The following is a 27,766-nucleotide window of genomic DNA, read 5'->3' as shown; positions in this document are numbered from 1 at the left end:
TGGCCACCTCTCCAACCCTCCATCCAGCCATCCATGTAGCAAACAGTTCTGGATCATCTACTTTTTATGCAGCAGGCCCTGTGTAGGAACTATGGGACAGGGGTGGGGAGGCAGGGGGTAAAGGAGGCAGAGGCCACCAGCATGGTTGCCAGGTATGACAAGAACCCTCACAGCATCAAATCACTAAGAGACAGGGGACCCCGGAGCAGACGTCTCTCCAGGCAGGTGACAGAGATAGTTTCAGGCCTAGTGACAGAACGGTTTTGTGTAGCTAGCACCGAGGTTCTCTGCAGGCCCCACTGCTTCCCATTTATTGCCTTATACCTGGTGGGACCTGCCTGACCCCTCGAGCCATGTGAATTTGCCATCCACACTAGGGGAAGATGCCAGCACCGCAACATAACAGGACTACTGTCACCAAGGAGGAGAGTTGGGGGAGGGGGGCAGAGACAGAGAGCTCTGGGCTGGGCCTAGGTAGGCTCATCTGGGCTCCCCAACTGCTTGCTTGTGCAATTGAACATGTCCCCTCTCTGAACAGCGGCTTTCTCTAAAATGTCCAGGGAAAATCAAAACCAGTGGTTTCAAATCCTATTCTTCCTCCTCCCATCTCAGAACCTCAAAGACAGCAGCAGGGTTCCAGAGATGACCCCAATTATTTCCAGTAGTAAACTGGTTATCACACTTACTTCTAACAAATGTGTACCCCCTGTTTAAACAAATAGATTTAACAAATCTTTAAACAAATAGACTTAATACTTATTTGAAATATAATACCCCTGTTTAAACAAATAGATTTAATACTTATTTGAAATATAATACCCCTGTTTAAACAAATAGATTTAATACTTATTTGAAATATAAAGGGTATTGTATACGTAGGTCTCTGACGAATAAAAATACATTGAGATGTGACTGGCATATGCACTATCATTTGTATTAATAATTGCAAATTGTTTGATAGACAGAACCTTTGAAAACATCATCAAGTGATCTGAGACAAAAACTTGGAAGGGGTTCTTGGTTGGTGGGAAAGGGGGGCACATCCCTGAAGGCCTTTCAGGTCCAAGCACCCACCCACAGATGTTGTCTGTGCAGTAGTGGGAGAAATCCTGGAGGAGGGGAGTGGTGGAGAGCTTTTATGGAATGTCTTCTGCTTAGCAAACGCACACTAATCAGGTTACAAACAGCTCACAAACCCAGAGGTAGGACGGTTACGGTCCTCATTTTACAGAAGAGAAAATAGGCTTGCTCGCAGAGGTTAGGTGCCATACCGAGGTTACTGAGCTGGAAGGTGGCCAACCTGACACTTGAACGCCGGGGCGGAACGGCTCCAGAGCTAAGGGGTGAGGTGGGAGAGGTGACTCGGTCCCCTCCAGGCGCCTAGCCGCCAGGTTCCTGGCGATGGCACAGCGCAGGCGCCGGATGACTACCCCAGACTGAGAGGGTGAAGGCCCCGGGGCTTTGGGGTGTGTCAGGCGGAGGATCCCCCAGGCATACTCGGAATAGTTGGGTCACCCTGGACCGTGGGTGACAGTCGTCTTCCTGAGCTCCCCCAGCCCCATCTGGGGTCCTGGCGACCCGCCGAAGCAACGGGTTGGGCTGGGGCCGGGGGTCGGGGCGGAGGAAAAGGCCGGCCCAGAGCAGAAATAGGAGAAGGGAGAGGGGGAGGGGGGAACGCGAGGGAAGGAGGCGGGGAGTCCTTCCTGGGGCAGGAACCCGGGCCCCCCTAGGCGGAGCTGGCCCGCAAAGCGATTCCGCAGATGGAAGGAATTAAGTGGGAGGGGGAGGGTCCTACGGTGATAGCGAGGGGAGGGGGGGCGGGAGCCGTGTGTGTGTGTGTGTGTGTGTGTGTGTGTGTGCGCGCGCGCGCGTGTCTGGGAGGGGAGGGGGAGAGGACAAACACATCAGACTAGACGGAAATAGAAAAGACGACACACACACCACACACACACTTGGACAAACAGAACTACAGAAAAAGACGACGAGCCAGACAGAGACTGGGGCACAGGAGGTATTCGTCCGAGAGAGAGCGGAGACAGTAAGAGAAAGGCAGGAAAAAAGGACAGGAGAAACGAGTAAAAATGAAGTAATCGCAGAGGATTTGGAAAGAACGAGAGACCAAAGAGCGCGGAGCAGAGCGAGAGCAGATTGATTAGGCCGGGGCTGCCCTGAGCTCCCGAAGGCTCGGGGAGCCGGGCGGGGTGGGGCCTGGGAGGGCACCGCCCACGGGCGGGCCAGCAGAATACTGCAAACGCAGGGGTGCCTTATTTCCCCCCCTCGCGCTGCCCCACTACTCCATATTCAATGAGGCGGCCAATGGAAGGCGAGGACGGTGCAGAAAGGGCGGGGCCTCCGTGGACCCCACCTCGGGAGCGGCCGCCAGAGGGGTCAGCACTGAGGCAGATAGCGGATCGCGGGGCGGGGCGGGGCGGGCGGCGCGGAGGGGGCGGGCCCAAAAGTTTCCTGCCCAACTTTCGCTGCCTCCTTCCTCCGCCCGCGCGCGCTGCGGCCGCAGTCGGGGGGAGGCGGCGGCGGCGGCGGCGGCTGCGGGCAGCGCGCTGGGCGCACGGCACTGGGCGATCGCCGTCGGGGCTCGGGCGGTGGGCAGTGGGCGCAGGCTCCCCGGTGCCCGCCCCTCCGCTGCGGAGGGGGGGGCGCGAGCGGGCGGCCGGGGAGGGGCCGGCACCGCCGCCGCAAAATGAGCCTGCTGTCGGCCATCGACACGAGCGCCGCTTCGGTGTACCAGCCCGCCCAGCTGCTCAACTGGGTCTACCTGTCGCTGCAGGACACGCACCAGGCGAGTGCCTTCGATGCCTTCCGGCCGGAGCCGCCCGCCGGCGCCGCGCCCCCTGAGCTGGCCTTCGGGAAGGGCCGCCCGGAGCAGCTGGGCTCGCCCCTGCACTCCAGCTATCTCAACAGCTTCTTCCAGCTGCAGCGCGGAGAGGTGGGTGCCCCCGCGCGCCCCCGCCCTCCGTCGACCGCGCGGGGCCTTTTCCTATCCGCCCCGCTCTTCCTGGCCTGGCCCGGCCCGGCTCCGTATTGCCCGGCCCTGCTTGGCTTGGCTTCGCTCAGCTCTGCCAAACTCGCCGCCCGATGTCCCCGGGGCGCCGGGAGCGCGTCACCTCCCGGCTGAGCCCGGCTCGGAGCAGCTCAGGCGCGGGCGGGGCCCTCTTGCCCCCTCTCCCAGCCTGGAGCGCCCTGCTCGAAGGGGCCCGGGGGGAGTCCCGGCTGGGCGGGGGGCTCCGGATTCTCTCCAGACAGCCGGGGCGCGGCCAGGGCGGAGAGCCCCTTCCAAGTGTCCTTCCCACGCCCAACCCCACCCCCCTCTTGGCCACCGCTTGCTGGGACCGGGAGTGCAGATTCTGCTCAGAGCTCCTCGGCAGGGGCCTAAAATCTTGTCCTCCGCCGACCTCGGTGGTGGCCGACCCAAGGGGCACCCTGGAGAGCAGGGCTTTTCCTGCTGTTGTTACGCAGGGACCCCCAGATACATCCTCCGGCTGCTTGCCCTCCCCCAGCCACATAGGAAGTGGTTTTTGAGGGCTTGACCCCACAGACTGCGCTGTCCCCCGCCCTCCCAGCCTGGAAGGAAATGAAAGGGAAATCCTCTTGAGCTCTTGGAGGGGGGCTAGCCAGGGGGAGAGGTTTCAGCTGCCCAGTGCCTTCTCCAGAAACCTGGGACGGCTGCTTTGCAAAGTCTGCCTGTTGGGGGGATTCAGTTACAAAGTGGAAGGGGCAGGGCATCTTCCCCAGCCAGATAAATACACAGATTGCCAGGACCTCCGAGCCTCTTTTCAGGGGTCATTTCCAGAGCTTTCCTAGATACCCCTCCTCTGTCTCTTCAGCTGGGTTCCTCCTCCTCCCCCAGTCCCATTTACTCATACCTCTTTTGGGAATTGCAGATACCCTTCTGTGGCCTTCACTCATCCTTCTTCTGGAAGCTATCCCTGCAAAAGTGCAGGGGGGAAGGGGTGGAGGAGAGGACACACTTGAGGGTTCCTTTTCCTTCTAGACCCGAGCACAGCAGTTAGTTTTAGGAGAGGCAGGGTTCTGAATGGGTCGGGGAGAAGGGCCTGTGTATGCGTGAGTGTGCTGGGGACAGGAGGGGGAAAGCAGAGGGTCTCCCTTTTTGGTCCCATAATGTGTTCAACTCTGCCAGTACCGACTAGGGAGGACATGGGCATATAAAACGCTGGCCTAAGGCCTAGAGGTGGGCCAATACCAGGCGAGCTGAGACGAGGATTGGTTGGCCTGTGTTGGGCCAGTTGGGCATAGTCGCGGGAGATGAGTCTGAAAAGCCAGCCCTTGGTGCCAGGCAAAAGCATTTGTATACCAGAGCTCTTTGTAAACTATAGAGCACGCTCTCCACGGGAAGAATCATTCTTGGCTGGGAATCTGTCTTTCTCATAAGAGACCTTGTCATCTCTTCGGGGAACTGGCTTGGGTGACCGGTGACTTTGGGGTGCAGTTTGTGGATGTTTCTTCAGTGCCTGGGTCTTTTTAGTTGTTATTTTGCCAGACATTTGTTGAGTGATGTGTGGGCCCTTTAGGAATCAGGAACAGGCCAGTGGGGGCCCCAGATTAGAAGACAGATGAGATGATACAATTTGAAAGGTAGGTGATTTCATGGGGGTGCTGTGGAAATCCCAAGGGAGAAGGGTGATCATGACCCACATGACCATGACCTCTCGCCTCTCACAGGTCAAGTGGGGGTCCCCAATCGGCCTTGAGAGGCCTCCCTCTGTTCCTACCATTGGTGGCTTTCTTCCCCAAATGTGGGTCCCTGCTGAGAGGCCTGGGAGTTTGGGAGCCATCCAGAGTCTCTTGCAGGAGTAGGGCATTTCTCTTGGAAATGTCTGACATCCAGGATCCCAGCTGGATCTCAGTGAAACCCGTCTCCAGTCACTTCACTACCACTCACCTCGGGTTCCCCGTGAAGCGGTATATTCCTTCTCTGGGACAAGTGTAAAAGCAGCTGGTAAAAGTTATGCAGAGCAATGGTGGAAAAGAGTCTCTTATGACCCGACTTTGGGGGAACCCTCTGTCTTTCTTGGTCTGGGCCTCGGTTTACCCATCCATTGAATTTAGTCTCTGCTGTCCCTTGGGGTGGTCTACGTGGGATTTAAGAGAGATGCAAATAGACAGGTTAGAGGGGCTTCTCCTACACTCACAGGCCAGTGGCTTCCTTGGAGGGGCTGGAGGTCTGTGCCTGCTGACTTCCGGAAGGCTTTCTTGGCTTCAGACTCACTCATTCTCACCCCTCACCCGCTTCGCCTCCTAAACCCTGTTGGAGCCCCAGCTGTGCTCCTGGGCTTTCCTGTGTCCAGGGCTTAGCCAGTGACCTAATATGGCTCCAAAATAGCAACTGGCAGACAAGGCATGAAAAAATACCCCCCACCTGAATGCCACCAAGGGGCTGGTTGGAGAAGAAGCAAATCATGGGCAGGCCAGAGGGGACTCTATGAAGGGACCCAGGGACTCAGGAGCATCGCCATTCTGTGCAAGGCCTGGCAGGCCTGGTGGCAGTGCCTGCGGATGTGACTTGCATGCTGACCGCTGACCACGGCCTGTCTGCACCAGTCCCTGTGCCAAGAGCCCACCCCCTCCTGCACCACCCCCAGGCTGCTCCCACCACAATAGCAAAACACCATGAATGCAGCTGGGATTTGGGCGGGGGGGTTGAGGACATGGGGGCACAGAAGCCCATTGTGCCCCTGGAACCTCAGCTCTGGAAGCTGAAGATAAGCCAAGGGTTCTGAGTGGAACAGTGGCCCTGGGAGCAGAGAGAGATGGCAGAGTTCATGTACAAGTCCAGGAGCGGGCACCAGGAGGTGACCTGGGCGCTGGTGGGGGCTCTTCAGCTTCTCAGCTTGTGGTAAGGATGCCAGGCCAAAGCAGGCACAGGCACTTTGGGGCAGTTTTTTAAAAAGGCCTCGGTCTAGAGTCTGGGTCCTGTGCACTTCGGTTCCAACCCCTGATCTGTAGCAACAACTATATGTCTTTGGAGGGAGACTCCTGAGGCTCCTGGCTGAGCCCCTCCCTTCTTACCCGAGGAAGGAGGGCTGTTCGTAGAGGGAATGGGGGTTGGGTGGCGTGGGGAGATCTTCCCTGCCAAGTTTAGCCTGGAATTTAAATTCACAGCAGTGTGGGGGCTGTGGGACTCCACCTCCAGAAATGGGGAGGTACCCCTCCTTGCTGAGCATTAGCTCTTGGACCCCTCAGAGGGATGTCCAGAACCCCTCCTGGGTAGTCCCTGTACCCCCTCAAGAGGAGATCTAGCTGTCCCCCTCCAGATCAGAATCCTAGAGTGGCCATTATCTTTCCCTCTTCCTCTAGGGAGAGATAGATGTGGCCCTACAGTCAAACGATGGTTTGTGGAGGCCGGGGGCAGGGCTTTGGGGTCAAATACGTTTGGAAAGCAGAGCGGCCTGTCCTTCCCTTGGAGACGCACACTGTCCCCCAGCACCATGAAGGCGCTGAGAAAGCCCCGTGGTGTGAAACTTGTTCACTTTCCTTCAACCCAACAGTTCCATCACTATTTGACCAGAGAATGCTTTCGGCCTAGAACCTTTGATGGCGTTTTTCTGAACACCTCCCGGCCCAGGGACTGCTCTGTTGAAGGATATCTCTTCCAACCCTTAGGAGGTTTTGGCTGTTAACCCACGCCCTCCTCCTACCCCCACCTCGGGTCCCGGCACTAACTTCTGCGGCACCAGAAACCCCCCGCCCCCCCCCCCCCCCCCCATTCACTGCCCTGGTCTGTTCACTGGAGTTTGGAGATCAGCAGTAATGCTATCACAAGACTCTGTGGACAGGGCTTCAGCCCTTCTGCAGACAGGGCTGGCTGTTAGACCCTCAGAGGAGCACCTAAGGTGTCCTGCTTTAAAGGGCCCCCAGGTCTTGACAGTCTTCTGAAGGTTTTGTGTGTCACCTGTGCTGCCCTGGCAAAGCCACATATCTGTGCGAGGATGGAGGTTTGTCTCGGTGGGGCTGAGAGTGGGTTTCTGGGGCTGCTCTTGGTTCCTAGCAACGTTTGTGGCCTTTGTGTGCGTGTGGTGGGGGGAGGGGGCAGCATCAAGTCCTGGGAGGAGCTCTGACTCAGGCAAGGAGGACCGTCATCCGAGGGCCTGTAGGCTGAGGTGGCCTGGCCCTCCCTCCATCAAATTGAGTTGACTAGGCAGGCCTGGACTCAGAGGGGAGGCCACACCTAGTGGACCTTCTGAGTCAGGTGGGAGGGAGGAAAGCAGGCAGGATTAGTAATTTGTAATTAGCAGAGGCAGAGGGCCAGGCCCTGTCAGCACCGAAAGGGGGGCCTTGAGGGGAAGATGGTCCCGAGTAGCCATGCCTTACTCTTGGGGAGTGCTTTTTTCTTTTTTCATAGAAAAAAGGCATCTCTTTTTTCATAGCTCCCATTTTACAGGAGAGAAAACAGGCCTGGAGAGTCACCCAGCATGTCAGTGGCAGAGCTGCGTCTGGAACTCTTCCATGCTCCAGCTACAATTGTCCCTTGTGGCTCATCCTGCTGGCTGTCACCTCGATCATTCTCTGGGCCCCAGTGCAGGGTGGCCAGTCTCCAGAGGCGTTCTGTCAAGCCGCAGGGCCTCTGATATTCTGTCCCTGATCCGGAACCTTTTGAGCAGTGGTAGGCATTGGTCACGGGTACCAGGTTTCCTGCTGTGTCCCTGCTCCAGCCGCTCCCCAGAAACCGAGCACGGGGCTCCCTGAAGCCATGACGGAAGTCCAAGGGAGCCCTGGCTTACGAGAGTCAGATGATGGACACGGAGCATTTGGCGACACTTTTGTCTCATATCATAGCCTGTGTGCAGTGTCCCCCTTGTCCAGGTGGGGAAAAGGCTCTCCAACAGGAGGATGATACCATCAGGGGATCAGTGACAGCACCAGGGCCCCAGCTCAGGTCTCAGGAGGCTTGATCTGCGCTGTGTATATGTGGGCGTGGGTGTGGTGGTGTATAATCTTTTATTCTGTGCTCCTCTGGCCATGCCGGGAAGCTTAGTGCAGACGCTAAGCTTTGCCCTGGGTCTTGCCTGCCCTCAACACCTTGGCAGATTCCAACTTCTTTCTGGTGCACGTGGCTGCCCCTTCTCCGAGAGGCTTTCCCCAGCTGCCACGGGGCGCAGACCTCCCTCTGGCTTCTGTGGCCCGTGGCAGACACGCCGTGCGTGCTTCCGGGGAGGCGTGTCATGACCATTGCTATTGCTGAGGGACCTACTCTGTACTTGCGTGTGTCTGGACAGCTACGTCGTCAGCACGCTTCTCGAACCTGTAAGTCCTAGCAGCCGATGCTCAGGCAGCGCCTGGGACTTACTAGGTGCTCGGTCACTGAGTGGATGGGTGGATGGATGATTTGCATTGCATTTACTCCCCGTCTCTTCCCTCTCTAGACCTGTGACGATGTGCGTCCCCGTACCTCATCTCCTGTTCCACCTTACAGGGGAAATGTTTATGGATTTTGCTTGATTACTTGGAAAGGGCTGACTTGGGAGATAGTAAAGCCCTGTCGCTAGAGGTGTCCGAGCAGAAACTTAGGTGTGCTCATGGTTCTTTGCCTTCTGTGGTAGTGAATCTCTTCGAGAGTCGCAGACAGCGCGAGCGCTTCTCCTCGGCGCGAGTGCCCAGAGCACAGGCATGCGGGCACACACAGACACGCGCCCTTGCGTGTGATTTCAAGGAGATCGTGGCACCCACGTGCCGACAATAGATCTCAGATCAAGGCCCCCTGCTATAGAGGCTGCAATATTAGGGTGCCTTTCAGTCCTTAGGTTGTCAAATTCATGCTTTCTGTGCTCATTCCACGAATGCGTTCTAGAAGTGAGAGACAGCTGCTCCCCAGTGCTGACGCTCTGGCTGCACAGAGTGCATATGGCTGCGGAATGGGAGCACCTCGGAGGTGAGCGGTGACCTGGGCGGGAGCAGGAGGGACCGGATGGGGAGGGAGGGTCTTCCTGGGTCCTTTCAGCAGAGCCCTGCTGCCACTGTGCTCCTCCCTCTCCAGGTCCTTTCCCCGTTTCTCTCTCCCCACTCCCCCTGCCAAAAAAAGCATGGACTGTTTCCTTAAGTGAGAATCTTTCACTGAGCTCTGGCTGTGGACAGGGATTGTGTTTTGCACGCGTGGGTGAATGGGCCTCCGGGAGGCCGTGGCGCCCTGGGGGTTTCTGGGTGAGGGGTTGCTGCCTCTGGCATGGCTAGGCCTGCCACCTTCTTGGCCCACAGGTCAGCTTCGGACCTTGGAAACAGGAGCAGGTCTAGGCTCTCACCATACCTGAGAAATCTTTAGTCAACATGTGAATTCACTCTCCCATTGGCCAAGTCCCCATCCTATCAACAGGTTGTCTCCTCTCCCTGTTCGTGTGGGACTCTGGGGGCGAGAGCCCCAGACAGACCCTGGGGGAGGAGAAGTGCGGATCCCCTTGGAGAAGGGGTGGAGTCACTTGTGAAACGAGTGGTTTCTTGCGTTAAAGACAGGGGTGTGAATGTGTACGTGTATACGCGTGTTTTCATGCACGTATCTGTGTGTATGGAAGCAGGGGACAGGGGTGGCTTTTGGGGATAAGAAAGCAGTTGTCTAGCTGTTGAAAGAACCCCCACAGAGCTGGGGATTAGGATCAGAGAGTCCCCCCACTTCAGGGCCATCTCTGGCCTGGGAGGGGCAGGACTTCCTCGGATGTTCCCCTTCTCATTGCCTCGCCCTTGCCCATCGCTGCGTTGTTTTCTGTGGGCATGGTTCCATCTCTGCTGGCTGTTTCTCCTCTCTTCTCTGCACTGGTTCCCTCTCCTTCTAGGCTGCCTTTGGAAGCTTCTATGCACTTGCCCTGACTCCTGTTTGCCCCCCTCCTGCTAGGCCCTTTTACTGTCCTGGGGGCTGGGAGTGGGGAGTCAGCCCTGGAAATCCTTGCCTCCACCCCGGCAGAACCCCCAGCCTGAGGACCTAGACCCCTCACGTAGCCCAGAAAAGTTGGTGTCTCATCTTGCCAGGGCCAAGAGGCTTGACAGTACGATGTCACAGGCCCAAGGAGAGTGGTCCACACCTGTTCTTTTCCTCTGGCTCTCCTTAACATAGGAGAAGTTAAGCCTTGGAGGCCATGTGGGAGCTGAAATATAACAGGCCAACTGATGTGGGTGTGAATCTCCCCTTAGCCACATGGTGGCTGTTTTACCTTGAGCAAGTTACGCAGCCTCTCTGAGCCTCAGTGTCCAGCTCCGTAAAACGGAGCCAAAAATGCCCATCCAAATGGTGTTCTTGCAGGTATAAGAAAACCAAGAAAGGGAAAGGATCCAGCCGAGTGTACGAAACAAGCAGGATCAGAATAGATTTTAGCATCTTCCCCTCTGTTTTTCTGCAACAGCCATGCCAGAGCCTTGGGGAAGTTCTAGCAATGGGCAGAAGCTGGATGCTCTATCCCCCAGATATGGTGTGAAAATCCCACCTTGCCTGCTGGCTGCTGGGAGGAGGGGGGAGAGAAAGGTGGTCTCTTCCTCCAGGATGGTGATCTGGGCCCAGAGGCTTCCACTCAGCACAGTAGTGGGGCTTCCCTCAACCAGTGCCCTGAGCAGCTTAATCTGGGGTGAGAGTGCCTTTCACTTTGTCCATGGCAACTCGGAGACCCCAACCTATATCTCTAAGGTGTTAGGACATCCATTACCTCATCTGTCAAGTGGGGCCCCCTGGCCCTTCAGTGCCTGTGATTATCTGCACCCAGGACAGTTGTAGGTATGAGCAGCGGCAGGAACAGTCTGGAATCTGGGGTGATGGGATGTTGCAGAAGCTTTGCCTTTGGATATGCCCAGCCTCGCGGGGAAGCGAAGAGACTTACTGCATGAAGAGATTAGAGAAGGACCTCAGAGCTCCTTCAGCCAAGGGCAGCTGAGTCATGGGATGATCCCTACCAGGCCTAGTCCTGACAGACAGGGCTACGGCCGGGAGTCCAGGAGGCCCTCGGAGGAGGCAGGGCGTCTCTCAGGAGCACCTCAGTTTGTGCTTTTCACACTGTCCCGTGGAGCCCAAGGCCTGAGTAGGAGGAGGGGGTGGGTTCAGGGCCACACCATTAAAGTTATAACCAGATTGGGAGCCAGGTCCTGGAGGAGGTTTGGATGGACACAGAGAGGGCATCCCGGGGGTGGGGATAGTAAGTGCAGAACTAGAGGGGGGACAGCGGATGCCCCGTGGGACACTGGGGCTGTTTGGGAGTTAGGGGCTGACTGACGAGGGGCTGCTCCTGCCGGGCCTTGCTCTCCAGCTCCAGGCAGCAGGACTCGGAACAGGTGGGCCCACGGCGACTGAGTGCCGTCTGCGTGCGGGCTCCGGGGGTGTCTTTCAGTAGCTGGTGTCTGGACCTTAAGGAAGTAGGACTGCAGGGATCACCAGTTTTGCCCGCCTTCCCTGTTCCATGTTGCATTTTACAGACGGGAAGCCCAAGAGGCCAGGCCTCGCTCCGCAGCCGGAGGGGAGGGGACACCACGTGTCCTGGCCTCTGCTCCATCCAGTCGCCATAGGCTGTGGAAGAGGCAACTCGTCTTTCACCTCCACGGCCCCAGCTCCTTGGGTCTTCGGAGAGGAAACAGGTTGCAGCCTCACCCGCCCTTTCAGCCAGCCGGCAAGCAGGACTCCTGGCCCTCAGGCCTGGCTGTGTGCCCTCACCTGTGCCCCTGGGCCTCTCTGGGCCTCAGTTTCTCCATCTGGAACACGAGAGTGGCCGAGTCAGCTGCCTGCTCTGTCCTTTCAGCTCTAAGGTGGTGTCATCTTGAACCGGGGCTGGGGGAAGGGAGCTGGAGCAGCCAGGAGGGCCAGACCAGGGCACACTAGGGGTGAGAGAGGCTGTGAGGAGCTCTGACCTCGCTTCTCTGACCTGGAGCTGCCGGCGCGACACAAGCTGTGAGCGCCTGAGCTGGTGGGTGGGGGCGTCAAGCTGCCAGGGACGGGACAGGCTGCTCAGAGGCCTCTGGCTGCCCAGGGACACCCGCGGGGTCACCCGTGGGCAGGACGGTGTGGCCACAAACGGGGGAGAGGCTGTTCAGGGTGTAATTAATGTACTTTCTGGCACCCACCAAACTTCCCCTTCCTCTGGACAGTCTGCTACCAAAACAGTCCCGATTCTTGTGGACTAGCTTAAATCTTCTCCAGAGGGGGGTGGCAGGGGGAGGGGAGAAAGAAAGAAAAGAAAGAATGGGGGGGGGGAAACGAAGAGGGTTGTTATTTGTGAAATTGCGTTTCCCAGCCATGAGGATGAGTCACACCATTTGGAGCTTGGAGTTTCTTGTTTGGATGAACTTTTCTCTGGGAGGCTGTGGTGATGCTGTTCTCCCTCAGGCCAGTTCGGGTGGGGAGAGGCCTCGAGTCAAGCTAAGGAGAGACCTCGGTGGTTGGAAAGTGCTCCCAAGGCCAGGTAGGGCTGGGCCGTCTGTAGCGAACTGCCTGGGGGAGCTTATAAAAAGCAGATTTGGGGGGCGCCTGGGTGGCGCAGTCGGTTGAGCGTCCGACTTCAGCCAGGTCACGATCTCGCGGTCCGTGAGTTCGAGCCCCGCGTCGGGCTCTGGGCTGATGGCTCAGAGCCTGGAGCCTGTTTCCGATTCTGTGTCTCCCTCTCTCTCTGCCCCTCCCCCGCTCATGCTCTGTCTCTCTCTGTCCCAAAAATAAAATAAACGTTGAAAAAAAAAAATTAAAAAAAAAAAAAAAAAGCAGATTTGGGCTGGGGGGGAGGGGGAGCCGGGAGTTAGTGTTTACTGGGGAGAGGGTTTCAGTTTGGGATGGTGAAAAAGTACTCGAGCTGATGGTGGTGATTTTGCCCAATAATGGGAATGTATTTGGTGCCACTGGACGGCACACTTAAAAAATAATTAAAACGGGGACGCCTGGGTGGCCCAGTCGGTGAAGCGTCCGGCTTCGGCGTGGGTCACGATCTCATGTGGGTTCATGGGTTCAAGCCCCTCGTCGGGCTCTGTGCTGACAGCTCAGAGCCTGGAGCTCTGGATCGGATTCTGTCACTCCCTCTCTCTCTGCCCCTCCCCCCCCCAAAATAAATGAACATTAAAAAATTAAAAAAAATAATAATTAAAACGGTTGGCTTTCTGTAACGTAGATCTTAACTACAGTAAAACGGTGTAGATTCCAGGCCCTTGGTCCCAGGTGACTTGGCCTTGGTAGGTCCGAGGTGGGGCCCAGTACAACGTATTTGTTAAAAGTTTCTCAAGTCATGCAACACACGTTTGGACATACTCATCTAATCTGTAAAATGGGGACAGTGACTCATGAGATTGTGCTGAGCACCAGCTATCTTAATACGTGTAAAGTTTCCGGTACCCGGGACATTGTAAGCGCTCAGTAGATGTGACTGGTATCATCTAATCCCCTTGCCACTGGACCCCTCCCCGCACCCCTTAAGATTGCTCAGAATTGGCTCGCGCACCTCCAGGGATGGGGGGGTGGGGCTCTGCCTCTCAGGATGAACCACTCTGTCTTGGCTCATCTGAGAGCTGGAGAACCACCCTCACACTGAATGCAAGTTTGCGTGGTATCGTCCACCGGTCCTGGGTAGCACTGGAGCAGAGGTGGTCATCAGGAGCCTTTGAGGTCCGTGCTCAGGCACCATAGGCTGACGGCGTGTTTAGTCGCGCTGCCCTGGATGTGGTGTCTGTGTCTTTTTTCCCCCAGGCTCCAGCGTAAACCTACACGAGAGGGAACAGAGGCCCAGAGAGGGAAAGGGCTGGCCCCAGTCCACATAGCAGGGTGTCCAGGGAGCCAAGAAGAGTGGTGGCCCCCAGATGGCGACAGCCCTCTAGGTGCCAGACCCCCAGAGACAGACCCAGTAGGGGGGCTGAGGTAAACGCATGTGAGGAGTGATGTCTGTCCTGGTTGGGGGGAGGGGTGCCTGATCCCCTGGGGCCTGCGTTCAGCTCATCTCCTTCCCTGCCCACACTGAGGCAACACAGAAAGGACTGTCCCCACTCTGGGCCCACATCTGCCCTGTCTTTGTAAGGGAGCCTGAGGCAACTTCCTCTCAGGGGCTCTCCTCCCCTGGCAGCCTGGGGACTTCTAGGAACAAGGCTGTCTTCCTATTAGATCCAAGGCTCCCCGAGGTCTGTAGTTCATTCCTGGAGCTCCTGATACCTGAGCTGGGGTCAGGGGATGCCCAAGCCCCATGCCCAGGTTTGTCATTGACCCTCCCGGGGAAGCTGCCTCCTTCCAGCCGCAGCCATGCCTCGGGAAGGGGGTACCGTGGCTGTTCCCTGCCAGCCTCACCACAGGCCCTACCTTTGCTAAATTCCAGTGTGCCTGGCTGCCTAGAGCCCGTGACTCCTATAAATAGAGGCTGTATACACCAGGAGGGGGCCTGGGCCGTGTCTGCTTTGAAGCCAGGCAAGACATCTGGTTCCTGTCAGCTGGAGGTGGGAGAAGTGGGCCACTTCCTCCTGGGCTCCCAGAGGGCGGGCCTGGGCCGGCCCGAGGGCGCCCCGGACACAGTCTGCACAGGCCTCGTGCCACAGGAGACCAGGCAGAGCGCTGAACCTCAGTCTTCTCTTCTGTACAATGGAAACAATGCTGTAAGCTGGTGCTCCACTTTCCTGTAAGAAGGGGATACTGAGTCAGCTCGGAGATAAGTGATTTGTCTACAGTTATGCCACCAGGAAGTGGCAAAGCCCCAAATCTAACAGGTTGCCCTCTGCTACGCCTTCTTACCTCCTGGCAGTGTGTAAAAGAACTAACTCTAATTGTCGTTACCGTCAGCAGCATGGACTCAGGGGTTCCTAAGCGCCAGGTGGGAGAGAAAGTGCTTTACATCTGTGGCCTCGTGTTAGCCTCGTGTTACCTCACAGAAACCCTGGGAGGTACCTATCATTATTCCTGTTTTCCAGACAGGGCCACTGAGGCCCAGAGTGGTTAACTGGCTTGCCCATGGAACTCAGGCTCCGGGCGGCCAGAGCCCAGGGGCAGCTAAAGAGTCAGTGTGAATTCACGAGTGTGTATGTGTGTGCACATGCCCACGGAAATTCCCCCCGAGGCCATGGCTGCAAACGAGTGTGCCCAGGCCTTGGGAGCCCTCACAGCCTCTGTCCCCCACAGGCTCTGAGCAGCAGTGTGTACAAGAGCGCCTCGCCCTATGGCTCCCTCAACAACATCGCCGATGGCCTCAGCTCCCTCACCGAGCACTTCTCTGACCTGACCCTCACCTCTGAGACCCGCAAGCCCAGCAAGCGGCCCCCACCCAACTACCTGTGTCACCTGTGCTTCAACAAAGGACACTACATCAAGGACTGCCCCCAGGTAAGGCCGCCCAGCTTCTGTGGGTAGAACAGTGCCCCACCCCCCACCCGGAGCCCCCTTCCACGAACCAGTGGCCACGCGGGCGTCTGGTCTCCCACCTTTTTGTCCCCTCTGGTATGTCTGAGGCAGGGCTGGCTGGTGTGGATGGGACAGAGCCCCAGCTTGAGCCTGCACCATCTAGCGAGCAATCTGGGTAAAGGGCCCCCAAATGAGGTTCTGGGCCTTCAAGTCCCCAGTCTTCCTGCCAGGGTGGGTCCTGTTACAGTGGGGCAGGAGCGGGGCCAGCCGCCTCCTCGCAGCTCTCCCGAGAGAGACCCCCATCTCCTCACACTCACAGGGAAGGAATGCGGGCTCTGGGCCAGGAATCCAGATGTGCACCCCCTCCCCCCGACCCCACCTCTCCCGTCCTCTGTGGCAGTTTTCCTCAGTCTCTTGCCTGGGAGCGGGGAGCTGAGAGGGCCTTGCCCCCGGCTCTGTGCCCCCCAGGGTAGGCCTGGGTGAAGGCCTCAGGCACTGCAGGCTGGGCATATCTCTCTCTCGGGGTGGGAAGGGTGCCAGGAGGTGGAGAGTGTGGGGAGCAGCCCCTGTCTCCCACTCAGTGCTTCGCTGTGACGGGGCGGGTCAGATCCCACTCACGAGACGACCTTGGACTCTCTGACCGACATGGCTTTGGCATCTTGGGGAGAGAGGTTAGCGTTGTTTTAAATACGTTACAAGATGGTCCGTGATTTTTTTTTCCTATTATTTTTCGTACTTTCTAATGTTTTCATAATGTGTATTTTTACTTTAATTTTACATATGTAATGGAAATGGGATCCTGGAAACTCAGAAAATCCATGCAGTCTTCCCCTCCAGATGTTGGAAGCCTGGGGAGTGGCTGGGTGGGGCTGGGTGCCTTCAGACCAGTGGGAGGCCGAGACGGGCTTATTGCTTCCTCCTCTTCTCAGAAACAGCCGTGCCCCGTGTTAGGTCCTTGCTACGCAAAGTGTGGCCAGGCATAGCCATATCAGTGTCGTCTCGGAGCTTGTTAGAAATGCAGAATCTTTTTTTTTTTTTTATGAAAAAAATGTTTTTAATGTTTATTTTTGAGAGAGAGAGAGAGAGAGGCAGAGAGAGAGGGAGGCACAGAATCCAAAGCAGGCTCCAGGCTCTGGGCCGAAGTCAGGCGCTCAACCGACTGAGTCACCCAGGTGCCCCCCCCCCCCCCACATAACTGCATTTGAGTAAAATCCCCAGTGATTTGTGGATACCAGTGATCTCCCCCTCCCCCCACCCCTGGTTAAGAGAGGCCAACCCCAGACCTTGCGGATGGGGGCCGGCCCATGACGGCTGTCCTCCAGACCCACCCTCCAATGGGCCCCGTCTGCCTCAGCGTACGCAGTAAGCCAGGGGCCCTTGGCACGAGGGGATCTCAGCAGAGGGTAAGGCCCCTACTCCCTAGAGGTTCTCTGGATGGGTCCAGGGGCAAACAGGCAGCTAAGAATCTGGTTGCTCCTCAAGGATATGTCCATGGCCCACCCAGGCAGCGGCCCCTCGTAACTTCCCCAGCTGCGCCCCTGTGAGAGCACTCTCAGTCACTCACCATACCTCATCATCTCCTGCCTACAGCCTTTGCTCACAACTACCCGGCATGTCAGGTCTCTCATTAGCCTCATGTTACGTGATGCTTTGTGTGAGTCAGGCACTCACACAGGATCATTGAGCCAGTCAGTGGAGGAGCTGGAATTTTCACCCCGGCAGGCAGGTGGCATTCAGACCCCAACAGGGGTTCTTGGGGCTCTAAGGAGGTGTGCCTGTGCTGAGCTGGCAGCCTGGGAAAGCTTCTAGGAGAAGGAGGGCTTGAGTGGGGTTGGCAGGTTGGTGGAAGAAGGGTGACCACTATCCAAAGGCAAGGGATGATGAGGCAGAGGTGGAGGAACGTGTGTGTGTGCACACGCGCGCGCATGCCCAACCCTCTCTCCAGAAGGCACCAGAACTCTTCTAACGAGGGGGCAGAGTGTCCCTGACCTCAGTGTCAGTGCCTCTCGATTTCCAGCACAGTGAAAAACTTGGTTCTTCCTCTATATTCCTTTATCTGGATTGCACAGTATATTCACTTAGCCCGTGCAGGGCTCTGAACTCTGCCTGCAGAAGTGGGAGTACTGCATCTTACAGTTTAGTAGGAGTACCCATTTTATAGCTGGACAAACAGAGTCTCAAAGAGGTGAAGTGCTGAGGAGAGGGCAGAATATACGTGAGAACCCCAGTCTTGGGACTTCAGTGCTCTTTGCTTTCTTGAGCATTCATTCCAACCCAGGCTGAGATGCCCAGGCCCTGTGGGGCCTCAGTTTCCCTCTTGAGCGGGTCAAGGCTCTCTTCCAGCTCCTTCTCAAACCGGATTCTATCAGAGACTCCTGCGGGCCTGAGGACCTCCCTCTACCTTTCATGAGAGCTTTATCATCTGTAAAGTGAAGCTGATGAGGACACTAACTCATAGGATTGTTGTGCAGATTCAAGGAACTAATGCATGGAAAGTGCTTAGCACAATGTCTGGCACACAGTAAGCGCTCAATAAATGTTGGTTAGCATTATTTTTTTTTTCTCCCTCGGGTCACAGTGGAGAGGTACCAGGTAAGGTATTTGGCAAGGTACTAGGTATTTTGGCAGGCTGGAATATAATTAGATGCTTCCCATCCCTCACCTGACCACAAGCTCCAGGGGCGGGTGCTGGGCTAGATTCATCTCTCTACCGCCATGCTGGCCCGAGATATCACACACAGGTGCTCAGTACAAGTCTTCTGGAATGGCGGAATGGGTGGGCAAGGCTTTTGTCACATGGGATACTATGAGTTCAGCATATATAAAATATTTAAAAGTGGAATGGGAATGCTTGTTTTGGTAACACCCTTAGTGAGATATAATTCACATACCCTATAATTGACCCATTGAAAGTGGACAAGTCAGTAATTTTTAGTATATTCACAGAGCCGTGCAATCATTGCCACAATCAATTATAGAATATTTTTTTTAAAAGGTCGTATTTTTTAAAGTAATCTCTACCCCTAATGTAGGGCTCAAACTCAGGAACCCAAGATCAAGAGTCACATGTTCTACCAAGTGAGCCAGCCAGGCACCCCAATTAGAGAACATTTTTTAAAGTTTATTTATTTATTTTGAGAGAGACAGAGAGAGTTCAGGTGGGGGAGGGGCAGAGAACGAGAGGGACACTCCAGCAGTCTCTGCTCTGTCAGCGCAGAGCCCATGCAGGGTTCAAACTCACTAACGGTGAGATCATAACCTGAGCCGAAATCAAGAGTTGGATGTTAGCCGACTGAGCCACCCAGGTGCCCCTCTACATCATTTTTATCATCTCAAATAGAAACCTCATACTCTTTAGCTATCACTACCTCCTGATTCCCCAACCCCTAGCAACCAATAATCAACTTTTTATCTCTAAGGATTTGCTTATGCTGGACATTTCACACAGAGAGAATCATATAATGTGTGGTTGTTTGTCACTGGATTCTTTCATTTAGCATATTGCTTTCAAGGTTCATCCATGTAATAGCATTTATCAGTTCCATGATTTGGGAAGTGTTCCATCTTGTTCTATTTTCTGGAAGAGTTTGTGAAGAATTACTATTAACTCTTCTTTAGTGTCTGGTAGAACTCACCTGTGAAGCCATCTGAACTTGGGCTTTCTGTTGTGGGCAGATTTTTAAAATGATGAATTCAGTCTTTTTTTGTGTCATAAGTCTATTTGGGTTTTCTATTTCTTCTTGAGTCAGTTTCTGTAGTTTGTTTCTTTATAGAATTTGTTTATTTCATCTAAGTTATTAAATTTACTGGCATATACTTGTTCATAATATCCTCTTATAATCCTGTTCATTTCTCTAAAGTTGGTTATAATGTCCCCCTCTTTTGTTTCTGATTCATGTAATTTGAGCCTTCTCTCTCTTTATTTTTCTGTCTTTTTTTTTTTTTTTTCTCGGTCAATCTAGCTACGTGTTTGTCAGTTATGTTAAACTTTTCAAAAGACCAACTTTTGGTTTAGTTGATTGCCTGTACTGTTTTTTCTGTTCTCTATTACATTACTTTCCCCTGTAATCTTTTAAAAAATTGTGGTAAAATAAATACAACATAAAATTTACCATCTTAACTATTTTTACATGTACAATTCAGTGGCATGAAATACAGTTGACCCTTGGACAGCATTGGTTTGAACTGTGTGGGTCCATTTATACATGGATTTTTTTCAGTAAAAACCATACAGTACAGTAAATGTATTTTCTCTTCCTTATGATTTTCTTTTTTTTTTTTTTTTAAATTTTTTTTTCAACGTTTATTTATTTTTGCGACAGAGAGAGACAGAGCATGAACGGGGGAGGGACAGAGAGAGAGGGAGACACAGAATCGGAAACAGGCTCCAGGCTCTGAGCCATCAACCCAGAGCCTGACGCGGGGCTCGAACTCCCGGACCGTGAGATCGTGACCTGGCTAGAGTCGGACGCTTAACCGACTGTGCCACCCAGGCGCCCCCTTATGATTTTCTTAATGACAGTTTCTTTTCTCTAGCAAACTTGGTTATATACAGTATAGAATGCATGTAACATACAAAATATAGGTTGACTATTTATGTTATTGGTAAGGGTATTTATTAGTAGTTAAGTTTGGGGAGAGCCAAGAGTTATACACATATTTGTGACTATTTTGGTGGTTCGCACCTCAGCCCCCACACTGTTCAAGGGTCACTTCACTTGTATATTCACCTGTTGGGCAACCATCACCACCATCCATCCGTGGAACTCTCTTTATTTTGTGAAACTCTGTACCCATTAAGCAATAATCTCCCCCCACTTCCTTCCTTCCCCTATTCCCTGGCAACTACCATGCTACATTCTGTTCCTATGATTTTGACTACTCTAGGTACCTCACATAAGTGGGATCACACAATATTTGTCCTTTTGCGATTGCTTATTTCACTTAGCATAATGTCCTCAAGGTTGATTCATGTTGTAGCAAGTTTCAAAATTTCCTTTCTTTTAAAGGCCAAATAATATGTGTGTGTGTGTGTGTGTGTGTGTGTGTGTAGACCACATTTTGTTTATTTATCCATCCTGGATTGCTTCCATCTTTCAGCTATTGTGAATAATGCTGCTATGAACATGGGTGTGCAAATATCTGAGTCTTTGCTTTCAATTTTTCATTCTAATTTTTATTATTTCCTTCCTTCAACTTATTTCAGGTTTAGTCTGCTCTTTGTCCAGTTTTGTAAGATGGAAAGTAAGGTTACTGATTTTACATCTTTCTTCTATTTTTATTTATTTTATTTAAAAATTTTTATTTTATTTTATTTTATTTTATTTTATTTTATTTTATTTTAGAGAGAGAGCATGAGTTGGGCAGAGAGACAGAGGGAGAGAGAGAAAGAGAATCTCGAGCAGGCTCCACACTCAGCACGGAGCCCAATGCAGGGCTCGATCCCATGCCCGGATTGTGACCTGGGCTGAAACCAAGAGTTGGATGCTCAACCAAATGAGCCACCCAGGCACCCCTCTTTCTTCTATTTGTAGAATAGAAGTGCATGTGCACGTGTGAGCGGGGGAGGGGCAGAGAGAGAGGAGAGAGAGAATCACAAGCAGGCTCTGTGCTATCAGCACAGAGCCTGATGTGGGACTGAATCTCACGAATCATGAGATCATGACCTGAGCTGAAATTAAGAGTCAGATGCTTAACCGACTGAGCCACCCAGGAGCCCCTCTTCCGTTTTTAATATTGCTGTTCACAGGTCCAAATTTTCCTCTGAGCTGCATCTCATAATTTTGTATGTTGTGTCTTCATTTTCACTCATCACAGAGTATTTTCTGATTTCCCTTGTGATTTCTTCTGTGACCCACTGGTCTTTTAGAAGTGTGATGTCTAATATCCACATTATTTGCGAGTGTCTCAAGTATCTTTTAAAAATGATTTCTCGTTTTATTCCATTGTGGTTAAATAACACTTTGTGTTATTTCAGTGCTTCTAAATTTGTTGTGGTTTGTTTCATAGCCTTTGGGCTGTCCTGGAGAACAGTTCATGGGCACTTGAGAAGAGAATGAGTCCTGCCGTTGTTTGTTGGCATGTTCTGTAGGTGTCTGTTAGGTCTAGTTGGTGTGATGTTCTTCATGTCTTCTGTCCCCTTGCTAATGTTCTACCTCATTCTTGTATCCATTATTGTAAGTATAGGAGTATTGGAATCTCTATTATTGTTGAATTGACTATTTTTTTTCTTCAATTCTGCCAGTTTTTATTGCATGTATTTTGGCGCTCCCTTGTTAGCTACATCTGTGTCTATCAATTTCTGATGAATTGATCCTTTTATCGTGATAAAGTGTCCCTGTTTATCTCTAGTAACATTTTTTGTTTAAAAAAGTTTTTTTTTTTAATGTTTATTCACTTTTTGAGAGAGAGAGATAGAGGCAGAGCGCAAGTGGGGGAGGGGCAGAGAGAGAGACACACACACATACACACAGAATCTGAAGCAGGCCCCAGGCTCTGAGCTGTCAGCACAGAGCCCAATGCGGGGCTTGAACCCATGAGCTGCGAGATCATGACCTGAGCCAAAGTTGGGCGCTAAACTGACTGAGCCACCCAGACGCCCCAACATTTTTTGCTTTAAAGTCAAATTTGTCTGATGTTAGTATAACCAGCTTCCTTATGGTTACTGTGTACACGATAGATCTTTGTCCATCATTTTACTTCATATCTTCATATGAAGATATGTTCATACCTTTAGATCTAAATTATATTCATATCTTTAGATCTAAGTTGTGTCTCCTGTAGACAGCATGCAGTTGGATCTTGGTTTACTTTTTATATGCACTCTGAAAATCCCTGCCTTTTGTTTGGATTGTTTGATCCATTCATATTATCAACAATTAATGCTCTTTTTTATATATGTGATTATTGATATCGTCAGATTTAGGTCTGCTATCTTACTTTTTATTTTCTGAATTACTCATGTCTTCTCTGTTCCTCTGTTCCTCCTGTACTGCTTCCTTTTGCATTAAGTAATACTTTTCTAATGTACACTTTTTAATTTCTTTAATGATTTTTTTCACCTTTTTTTTAAAGCTGCTCTCAGGCTTATGTTACATATCTTAACCTATAAAATCTGCTTCAGATTTATACCAACTTAATTCCAATAAGATATAGAAATATCACTCCTTTATAGCTCTGTTCTCTTTTTCTGATGTTTGTGGCATTATTGTTCTACATGTTACATCTATGTGTGTTGTAATTAAACGATACTTGTTATAATTCTTACTTTATATTATTTTATGTGTCTTAGAGAAGCTGGAAGAAGAAAAGAGAACAATTGTACGTTCACAGTTTTTGTTATGGTAGCTTTTTATTTCCAGTTTCTAGATCTCTTCATTTGTTCCTGTGGACTCAGTTTATCACCTGGAGTAATTTCCTTGGCCCAAGACAGATTTGCTTCTACCTGCCTTCTCTGTGCTATTAGTGGCAAATATCTTACATTTCTATATATTATAGGACAAGTAATACATTACATACATACTGTTTTCTACATTTGCTTTTTATTATTATTTTTTTAAATGTTTATTTATTTTTGAGAGACAGAGACAAAGCGTGAGTAGGGGAGGGGCAGAGAGAGAAGGAGACGCAGAATCTGAAGTAGGCTCCAGGTTCCAAACTGTCAGCACAGAACGCGATGCCAGGCTTAAACTCACGAACTGCAAGATCATGACCTGAGCCAAAGTCAGACGCTTAGCCGACTAAGTTACCTACGTGCCCCTACATCTGCTTTTTAAATCAGAGAAGAAAGGACAAGAAATATGCATATGTGCTATCTTTTATAATTACATAATCATCTTACTAGAACTCCTGTTTATTTAATGTGTATTTGAATTATGTCTGGGGTCATTGGCTTTCAGCCTGAAGAACTTCCTATAGTATTTCTTGAAAGTGTGTGTCAGCAATGAATTCTGTGTTTTTGTTTATCTGGGAATGTCTTTATCTCCCTTTCATTTTTTTTTTTTTTTTTTAACGTTTATTTATTTTTGAGACAGAGAGAGACACAGCATGAACAGGAGAGGGGTAGAGAGAGAGGGAGACACAGAATCGGAAACAGGCTCCAGGCTCTGAGCCATCAGCCCAGAGCCTGACGCGGGGCTCGAACTCACGGACCGCGAGATCGTGACCTGGCTGAAGTCGGACGCTTAACCGACTGCGCCACCCAGGCGCCCCTCCCTTTCATTTTTTTAAAAGATATCTTTGCAGGGTATAGAATTCTTGGCTGACAGGGTTTTTTTTTTGTTTTGTTTTGTTTTTTGGGTTTTTTTGTTTTGTTTTCTTAATCTTTGACCACACTGACTGTTACCCCACTGCCCTCTGGCCACCATCATTTCTGATGAGAAGTCAGTTGTTAACATTGTTAGAATTCCATTGTAAATGACATGTCATTTTCCTCTTGCAGCTTTCAACATCTTCTCCTTATTTTAGTTTTCAGCAGTTTTACTATGATGTGTCTATTTGTGGATCTCTTTGTGTTCACTTGGAGTCTATTGAGCTGCTTGGATGTGTTGCTTAAAGTTTTTCACTGGACTTGGGAAGTTTTCAGCCATTATTTCTTCAAATATTTTTTCTGCTCCTTTCTCTCCTCTCCTTTTGTGGAGTGATTTTTAAGTGACCTGAATGCTTTTAAGATCTTAAATGGTCCAACTGGGAGCAGAATGTGGAGAATTCTAGGCAGCCCTGCCTAGGTCCTGAAGCCGCCTGTGGAGCTCCGGTCTCTGAGTGAGACAGCAGTGAGAGTGTGGTTAAGGCATTCACTGCTAATGGCCTGGGTGGTGGGACAGGAACCAGGAGATACTCTGAGGCCCCCAGTGCAGTTAGGAAGGCCGGGATGGGTTGGGGCTGCCAGCTCTATGGCAGCAAAAATCCCAGCTGGTTGTGCAAGAGGCATGGTTGCTGTCTGCTGGGCCCACCTGCAGGATTATCTGTGCATCTCATGTTGGCTTCTGCAAGCCAGTGTGGCAGGCTGCAGAGACCTGAATGGCAGTACTTTGTCTGAGCCAACTGCACGTGAGCTTGCGTGGGTATGTGTGTTTGTAGTGGGGGCTTGGCCTAGTGCCCCTTCTGTGCCCAGGACACATAATCTGTCCAGGGCAGAGCTGAGCCCAGGACACGCTACTGAGTGTACAGGAACCTGGTACTCTGTTAATTGATTCTTTTCCAAACTTAAGGGTGGAGAGAGGTGTCCAGTTCAGCCATCGGACAGATGGGGCTTCTCATATGTCCCAGGGGCAGTGTGAGGGGGACTGGGCACTACAGGAAGACTGGGAGCCCCCTGAAGCGGATGCGGAAGGTGCTGGAAACCAATTACCAGTGATGCTGAAGGGCAGCCCCTCTTTGTGGGCTGGGGCTATGCCTGGGCCAGGGTCCCTCTCCAGCCAGTGTCAGCACTGGCCCTGGAAGGTCCAGGAGTCAAGAAAGTCTGCCATTTGGTTCTTGAAAAACCTGCCCCTGCTGCTGTCTCTACCCTGTGCCAGGCCTCCAGTTCAAGGGCAACAACAACATTAACAACAATGATAATAGTCTGTAAGCATTGAGTTGACCACTGAGCTAGATGTGCAGTATGTATTAACTCACTTAATTCTCTCCAAAACTCTATCCGGTCAATTGCCAGATGATAAAGCTGAGGCCCAGAGAAGTCCAGTGACTTGTCAAAAGTCACATAGCTAGTAAACAGCAAAGATAGAATTGGGACTCAGGCCTTCTTCATGCCAGAGCCCATGCTTTTTAAATTAGGTTCTATGATCTATCGGCCTTAACGTCCAGACTTTGATCTCCACGCTCTCAGAAAGTTGGGGTTCTTTAAAAAGATGGGTTACTGGAAATAAGGAGGGACAAGGATGAGGTGAGCAGAGGCCATAATAGGCCTGGTCTGGCCACGTTGTTGTGTGTGGAAGATCGCACTGCTGGCCCAGCCCCAGGGAGTCTGTCAGGAAGGCCGGAGTGGGTTAGGGCTGCAGCTGTGGTGCCAGCAAAAATCCCAGCTGGCTGTACGAGAGGCACGGTTGCTGTCTGCTGGGCCCACCTGCAGGGTTATCTGTGCGTCTCCTGTTGGCTTCTGCACACCAGCGTGGCAGGCTGTGAGTGGTAGCATTTTGCTCCGAGCCAGCTGCACGTGAACCTGCGTGAGTATGTGTGTTTGTAGTGGGGGCTTGGCTTGGTGCCACCTCTGCCCAGGACATATAGTCTGTCCAGGATGGAGCTGGGCCCTGGCCACACTTCAGTTGCCTGACCCTTTCTAAGCTCCTCCTGTATGCCAGACCAGTTGTAGATAAGGCCCTATCTCTGTCCTCAGTGGGATAGACAGAAACACTATTGGCTGTTCAGGGTGACCAGGGCCATGGTTGAGGTTTGCAGGGAAGGACCAGCTCAGCCTGGGGTTTCATGTGAAACCTCAGAGAGGAGGAGTCTAGAACTGGGGTGGGGAAGGCTTCCAAGCAAGCGTGTAAATAACGAGGGTATGCTTTCCGGGAACCGCGAGCCCTTGGCTATGGCTGGGGCTCTGGGTGCCTGCGGGGAGGAGAGGGAGGTGTGGCCACAGCAGGTGGTGAAGGGCCTGTGTGCCAAGCTGCACAAACTTGGACTTTATCTGGAGGGCAGGGAGAAGCCATCCAACGGTTTAGGTGACATGCTCGGATTGGCATTTTGAAAGCTCACTGGTGGCAGGTTGGAGGCCGGGTTGGAGGAAGCAAGACTGTAAACAAAACCAGTCCAGTAACGTGGACAGATGATAAGACCAGATATTAGACAAGGGAGGGTGAGCAAAGGTTGGAGGTGGGGGGAAAAATTCCAGACACTGTCAGAAAGTACCATCTCTGGGGCATGGTGACCACTCTGGGCCACCATTCCTCCTCTCCAAAGTGTATCCGCGATTTGGGGCCAGTGCAGGACTCCCTGCCTCGATGGCCCACTCAGCGTCTCTGTATGAACGGAGGCTGGGGTGTCGATGAGGGCAGTACGGCCAGGACCCAGTGTCCTATCTCTAAGCCCTCTGTCCACACTTCATGGCAGTCAGGCCCGGCCACACTCGGCCTGGCAGCCTCCCATCAGGCACTGAGCTATGAGCAGAAATTCTCCAAGCTCTCAGGCTCTGTCACTCCCACGATGTTCTTGTGGGGGTGGAGGATCTGCTTATACCTTTGAGGGAGGCCCGAGGGGTGCCATCACCTGTGCCTCCCATGTCCGGTGAAGGACCAGGCGCCATGAGGGGTCTGGGGAGGGCCTGAGCCCAGGGGAGCTGCTGTTCCTGAGTCAGCATGCCCAGGGCTGCTAATGAAATCCAGATGTCAGACAGAAAACAATCATCGCCCCCACCCATCTGGCAGCTCGGGTTACTTGGAGATTGCAAAAGAAGAAGAAAAATAGAGCAGCGAGAGAATCGATCCTAGGATAGCTAAAACCTTAGAGGCGGGATGTGAATAGTTTCAGGGTCTCGCTCGAGGGAGGGACAAGAGGCAAGGGAAAGGGGAAGGTTGGTCAAGGCCCCCTTCTCCCCCACTCCGATCTCTACAGCTCCTGGACCCTAGACCTTGGACTGCTCCCCAGGCCAAAGCAGACTGGTGTCCATGGGGTTCTGAAGGAGGCAGGGAGGGCTGTGGCCACCAGCCTATGTCTGATCTCCACCTGGGGTTTCCAGCCCCCCATTCCAGTCCTGACCTCACTGCAAGCCTGGATTGCCTCTGGGCCCAGAGGGGACAGGCAGAGAGGGACGGAAGGTACGCAGGATTTTCCCTGCAGATCCTTGGGCTCAAGACCGTTAGTGTGCTGGTGAGGAAACTGAGGTTTCCCAGCACAGGGCCAGGATTACATGATATGAAAGATCAATAGAGTGAGGAAGGAAGAAAGTAAGTAAGGAGGAAGGCAAGACAGTGTCATTCTGTGACTCCAGCGAGGAAGGGCTGGCCCACGGCTGCTGGCCTGCGTGTGCACATAACAGGTATCGCAGCGTTCCTGCCAAACCCTGGGGCTGGCTGAGCGGCCAAGGGGCTTGGGCTGTGATGTTCCAGCGCTTGGCACAGGACCCGGAATGTCTCAAGCGTTCGGGGAATGTTAGCTGGGATGGGTGTGGGTGGGGGATGGTGTTGGGGCTCCCGACTGGCACAGGTGCTGACGTTGGAGAAGGACCCCAGACCCAGTGTGGAAGCCTTCTGAGTCCCCTTCCTTGCGGCATGGTAGTTCCGAGCACAGCTCCCGACACCAGCCCCCCTGGGTTGAACCCCTAGCACTGTTTTGTGTTAGCTGCGCGTCTGTGGGAAAATTAACGGGATGTCTCTGGGCCTCAGTTTCCTCCTCTGTAAGATGAAAATTGTGGGATGTTGTGAGGATAAATGAGTTACTTTTATCTGAATTGCTGCACAGAGAGCCTGGCACCTCGCATGCACCGTGTTAGTGGTTGCGGTGGTGTTATTGACCATTGTTATTGTTAAGCCCCAGCTC

At 52.6% G+C, this 27,766-nt stretch overlaps 1 protein-coding gene across 1 annotated transcript in view; it reads left to right on the top strand.

Moving 5' to 3' along the window:
• The first annotated feature begins 2,501 nt into the window (after positions 1 to 2,501).
• Positions 2,502 to 27,766, top strand: part of ZCCHC24 (zinc finger CCHC-type containing 24) — a 64,759-nt gene continuing 39,494 nt past the window's right edge. The window contains exons 1-2 of the mRNA XM_045437822.1: positions 2,502 to 2,944; positions 15,074 to 15,274. Of these exons, the coding sequence (XP_045293778.1) occupies positions 2,699 to 2,944; positions 15,074 to 15,274 (447 nt within the window). The 5' untranslated portion in view covers positions 2,502 to 2,698. The remainder of the gene's footprint in view (positions 2,945 to 15,073; positions 15,275 to 27,766) is intronic.

This window comes from Leopardus geoffroyi, chromosome D2, assembly GCF_018350155.1.
Source record: "Leopardus geoffroyi isolate Oge1 chromosome D2, O.geoffroyi_Oge1_pat1.0, whole genome shotgun sequence".
NCBI classification, from domain to species: Eukaryota; Metazoa; Chordata; class Mammalia; order Carnivora; family Felidae; genus Leopardus; species Leopardus geoffroyi.
This window is presented reverse-complemented; position numbering and strand designations above follow the sequence as displayed.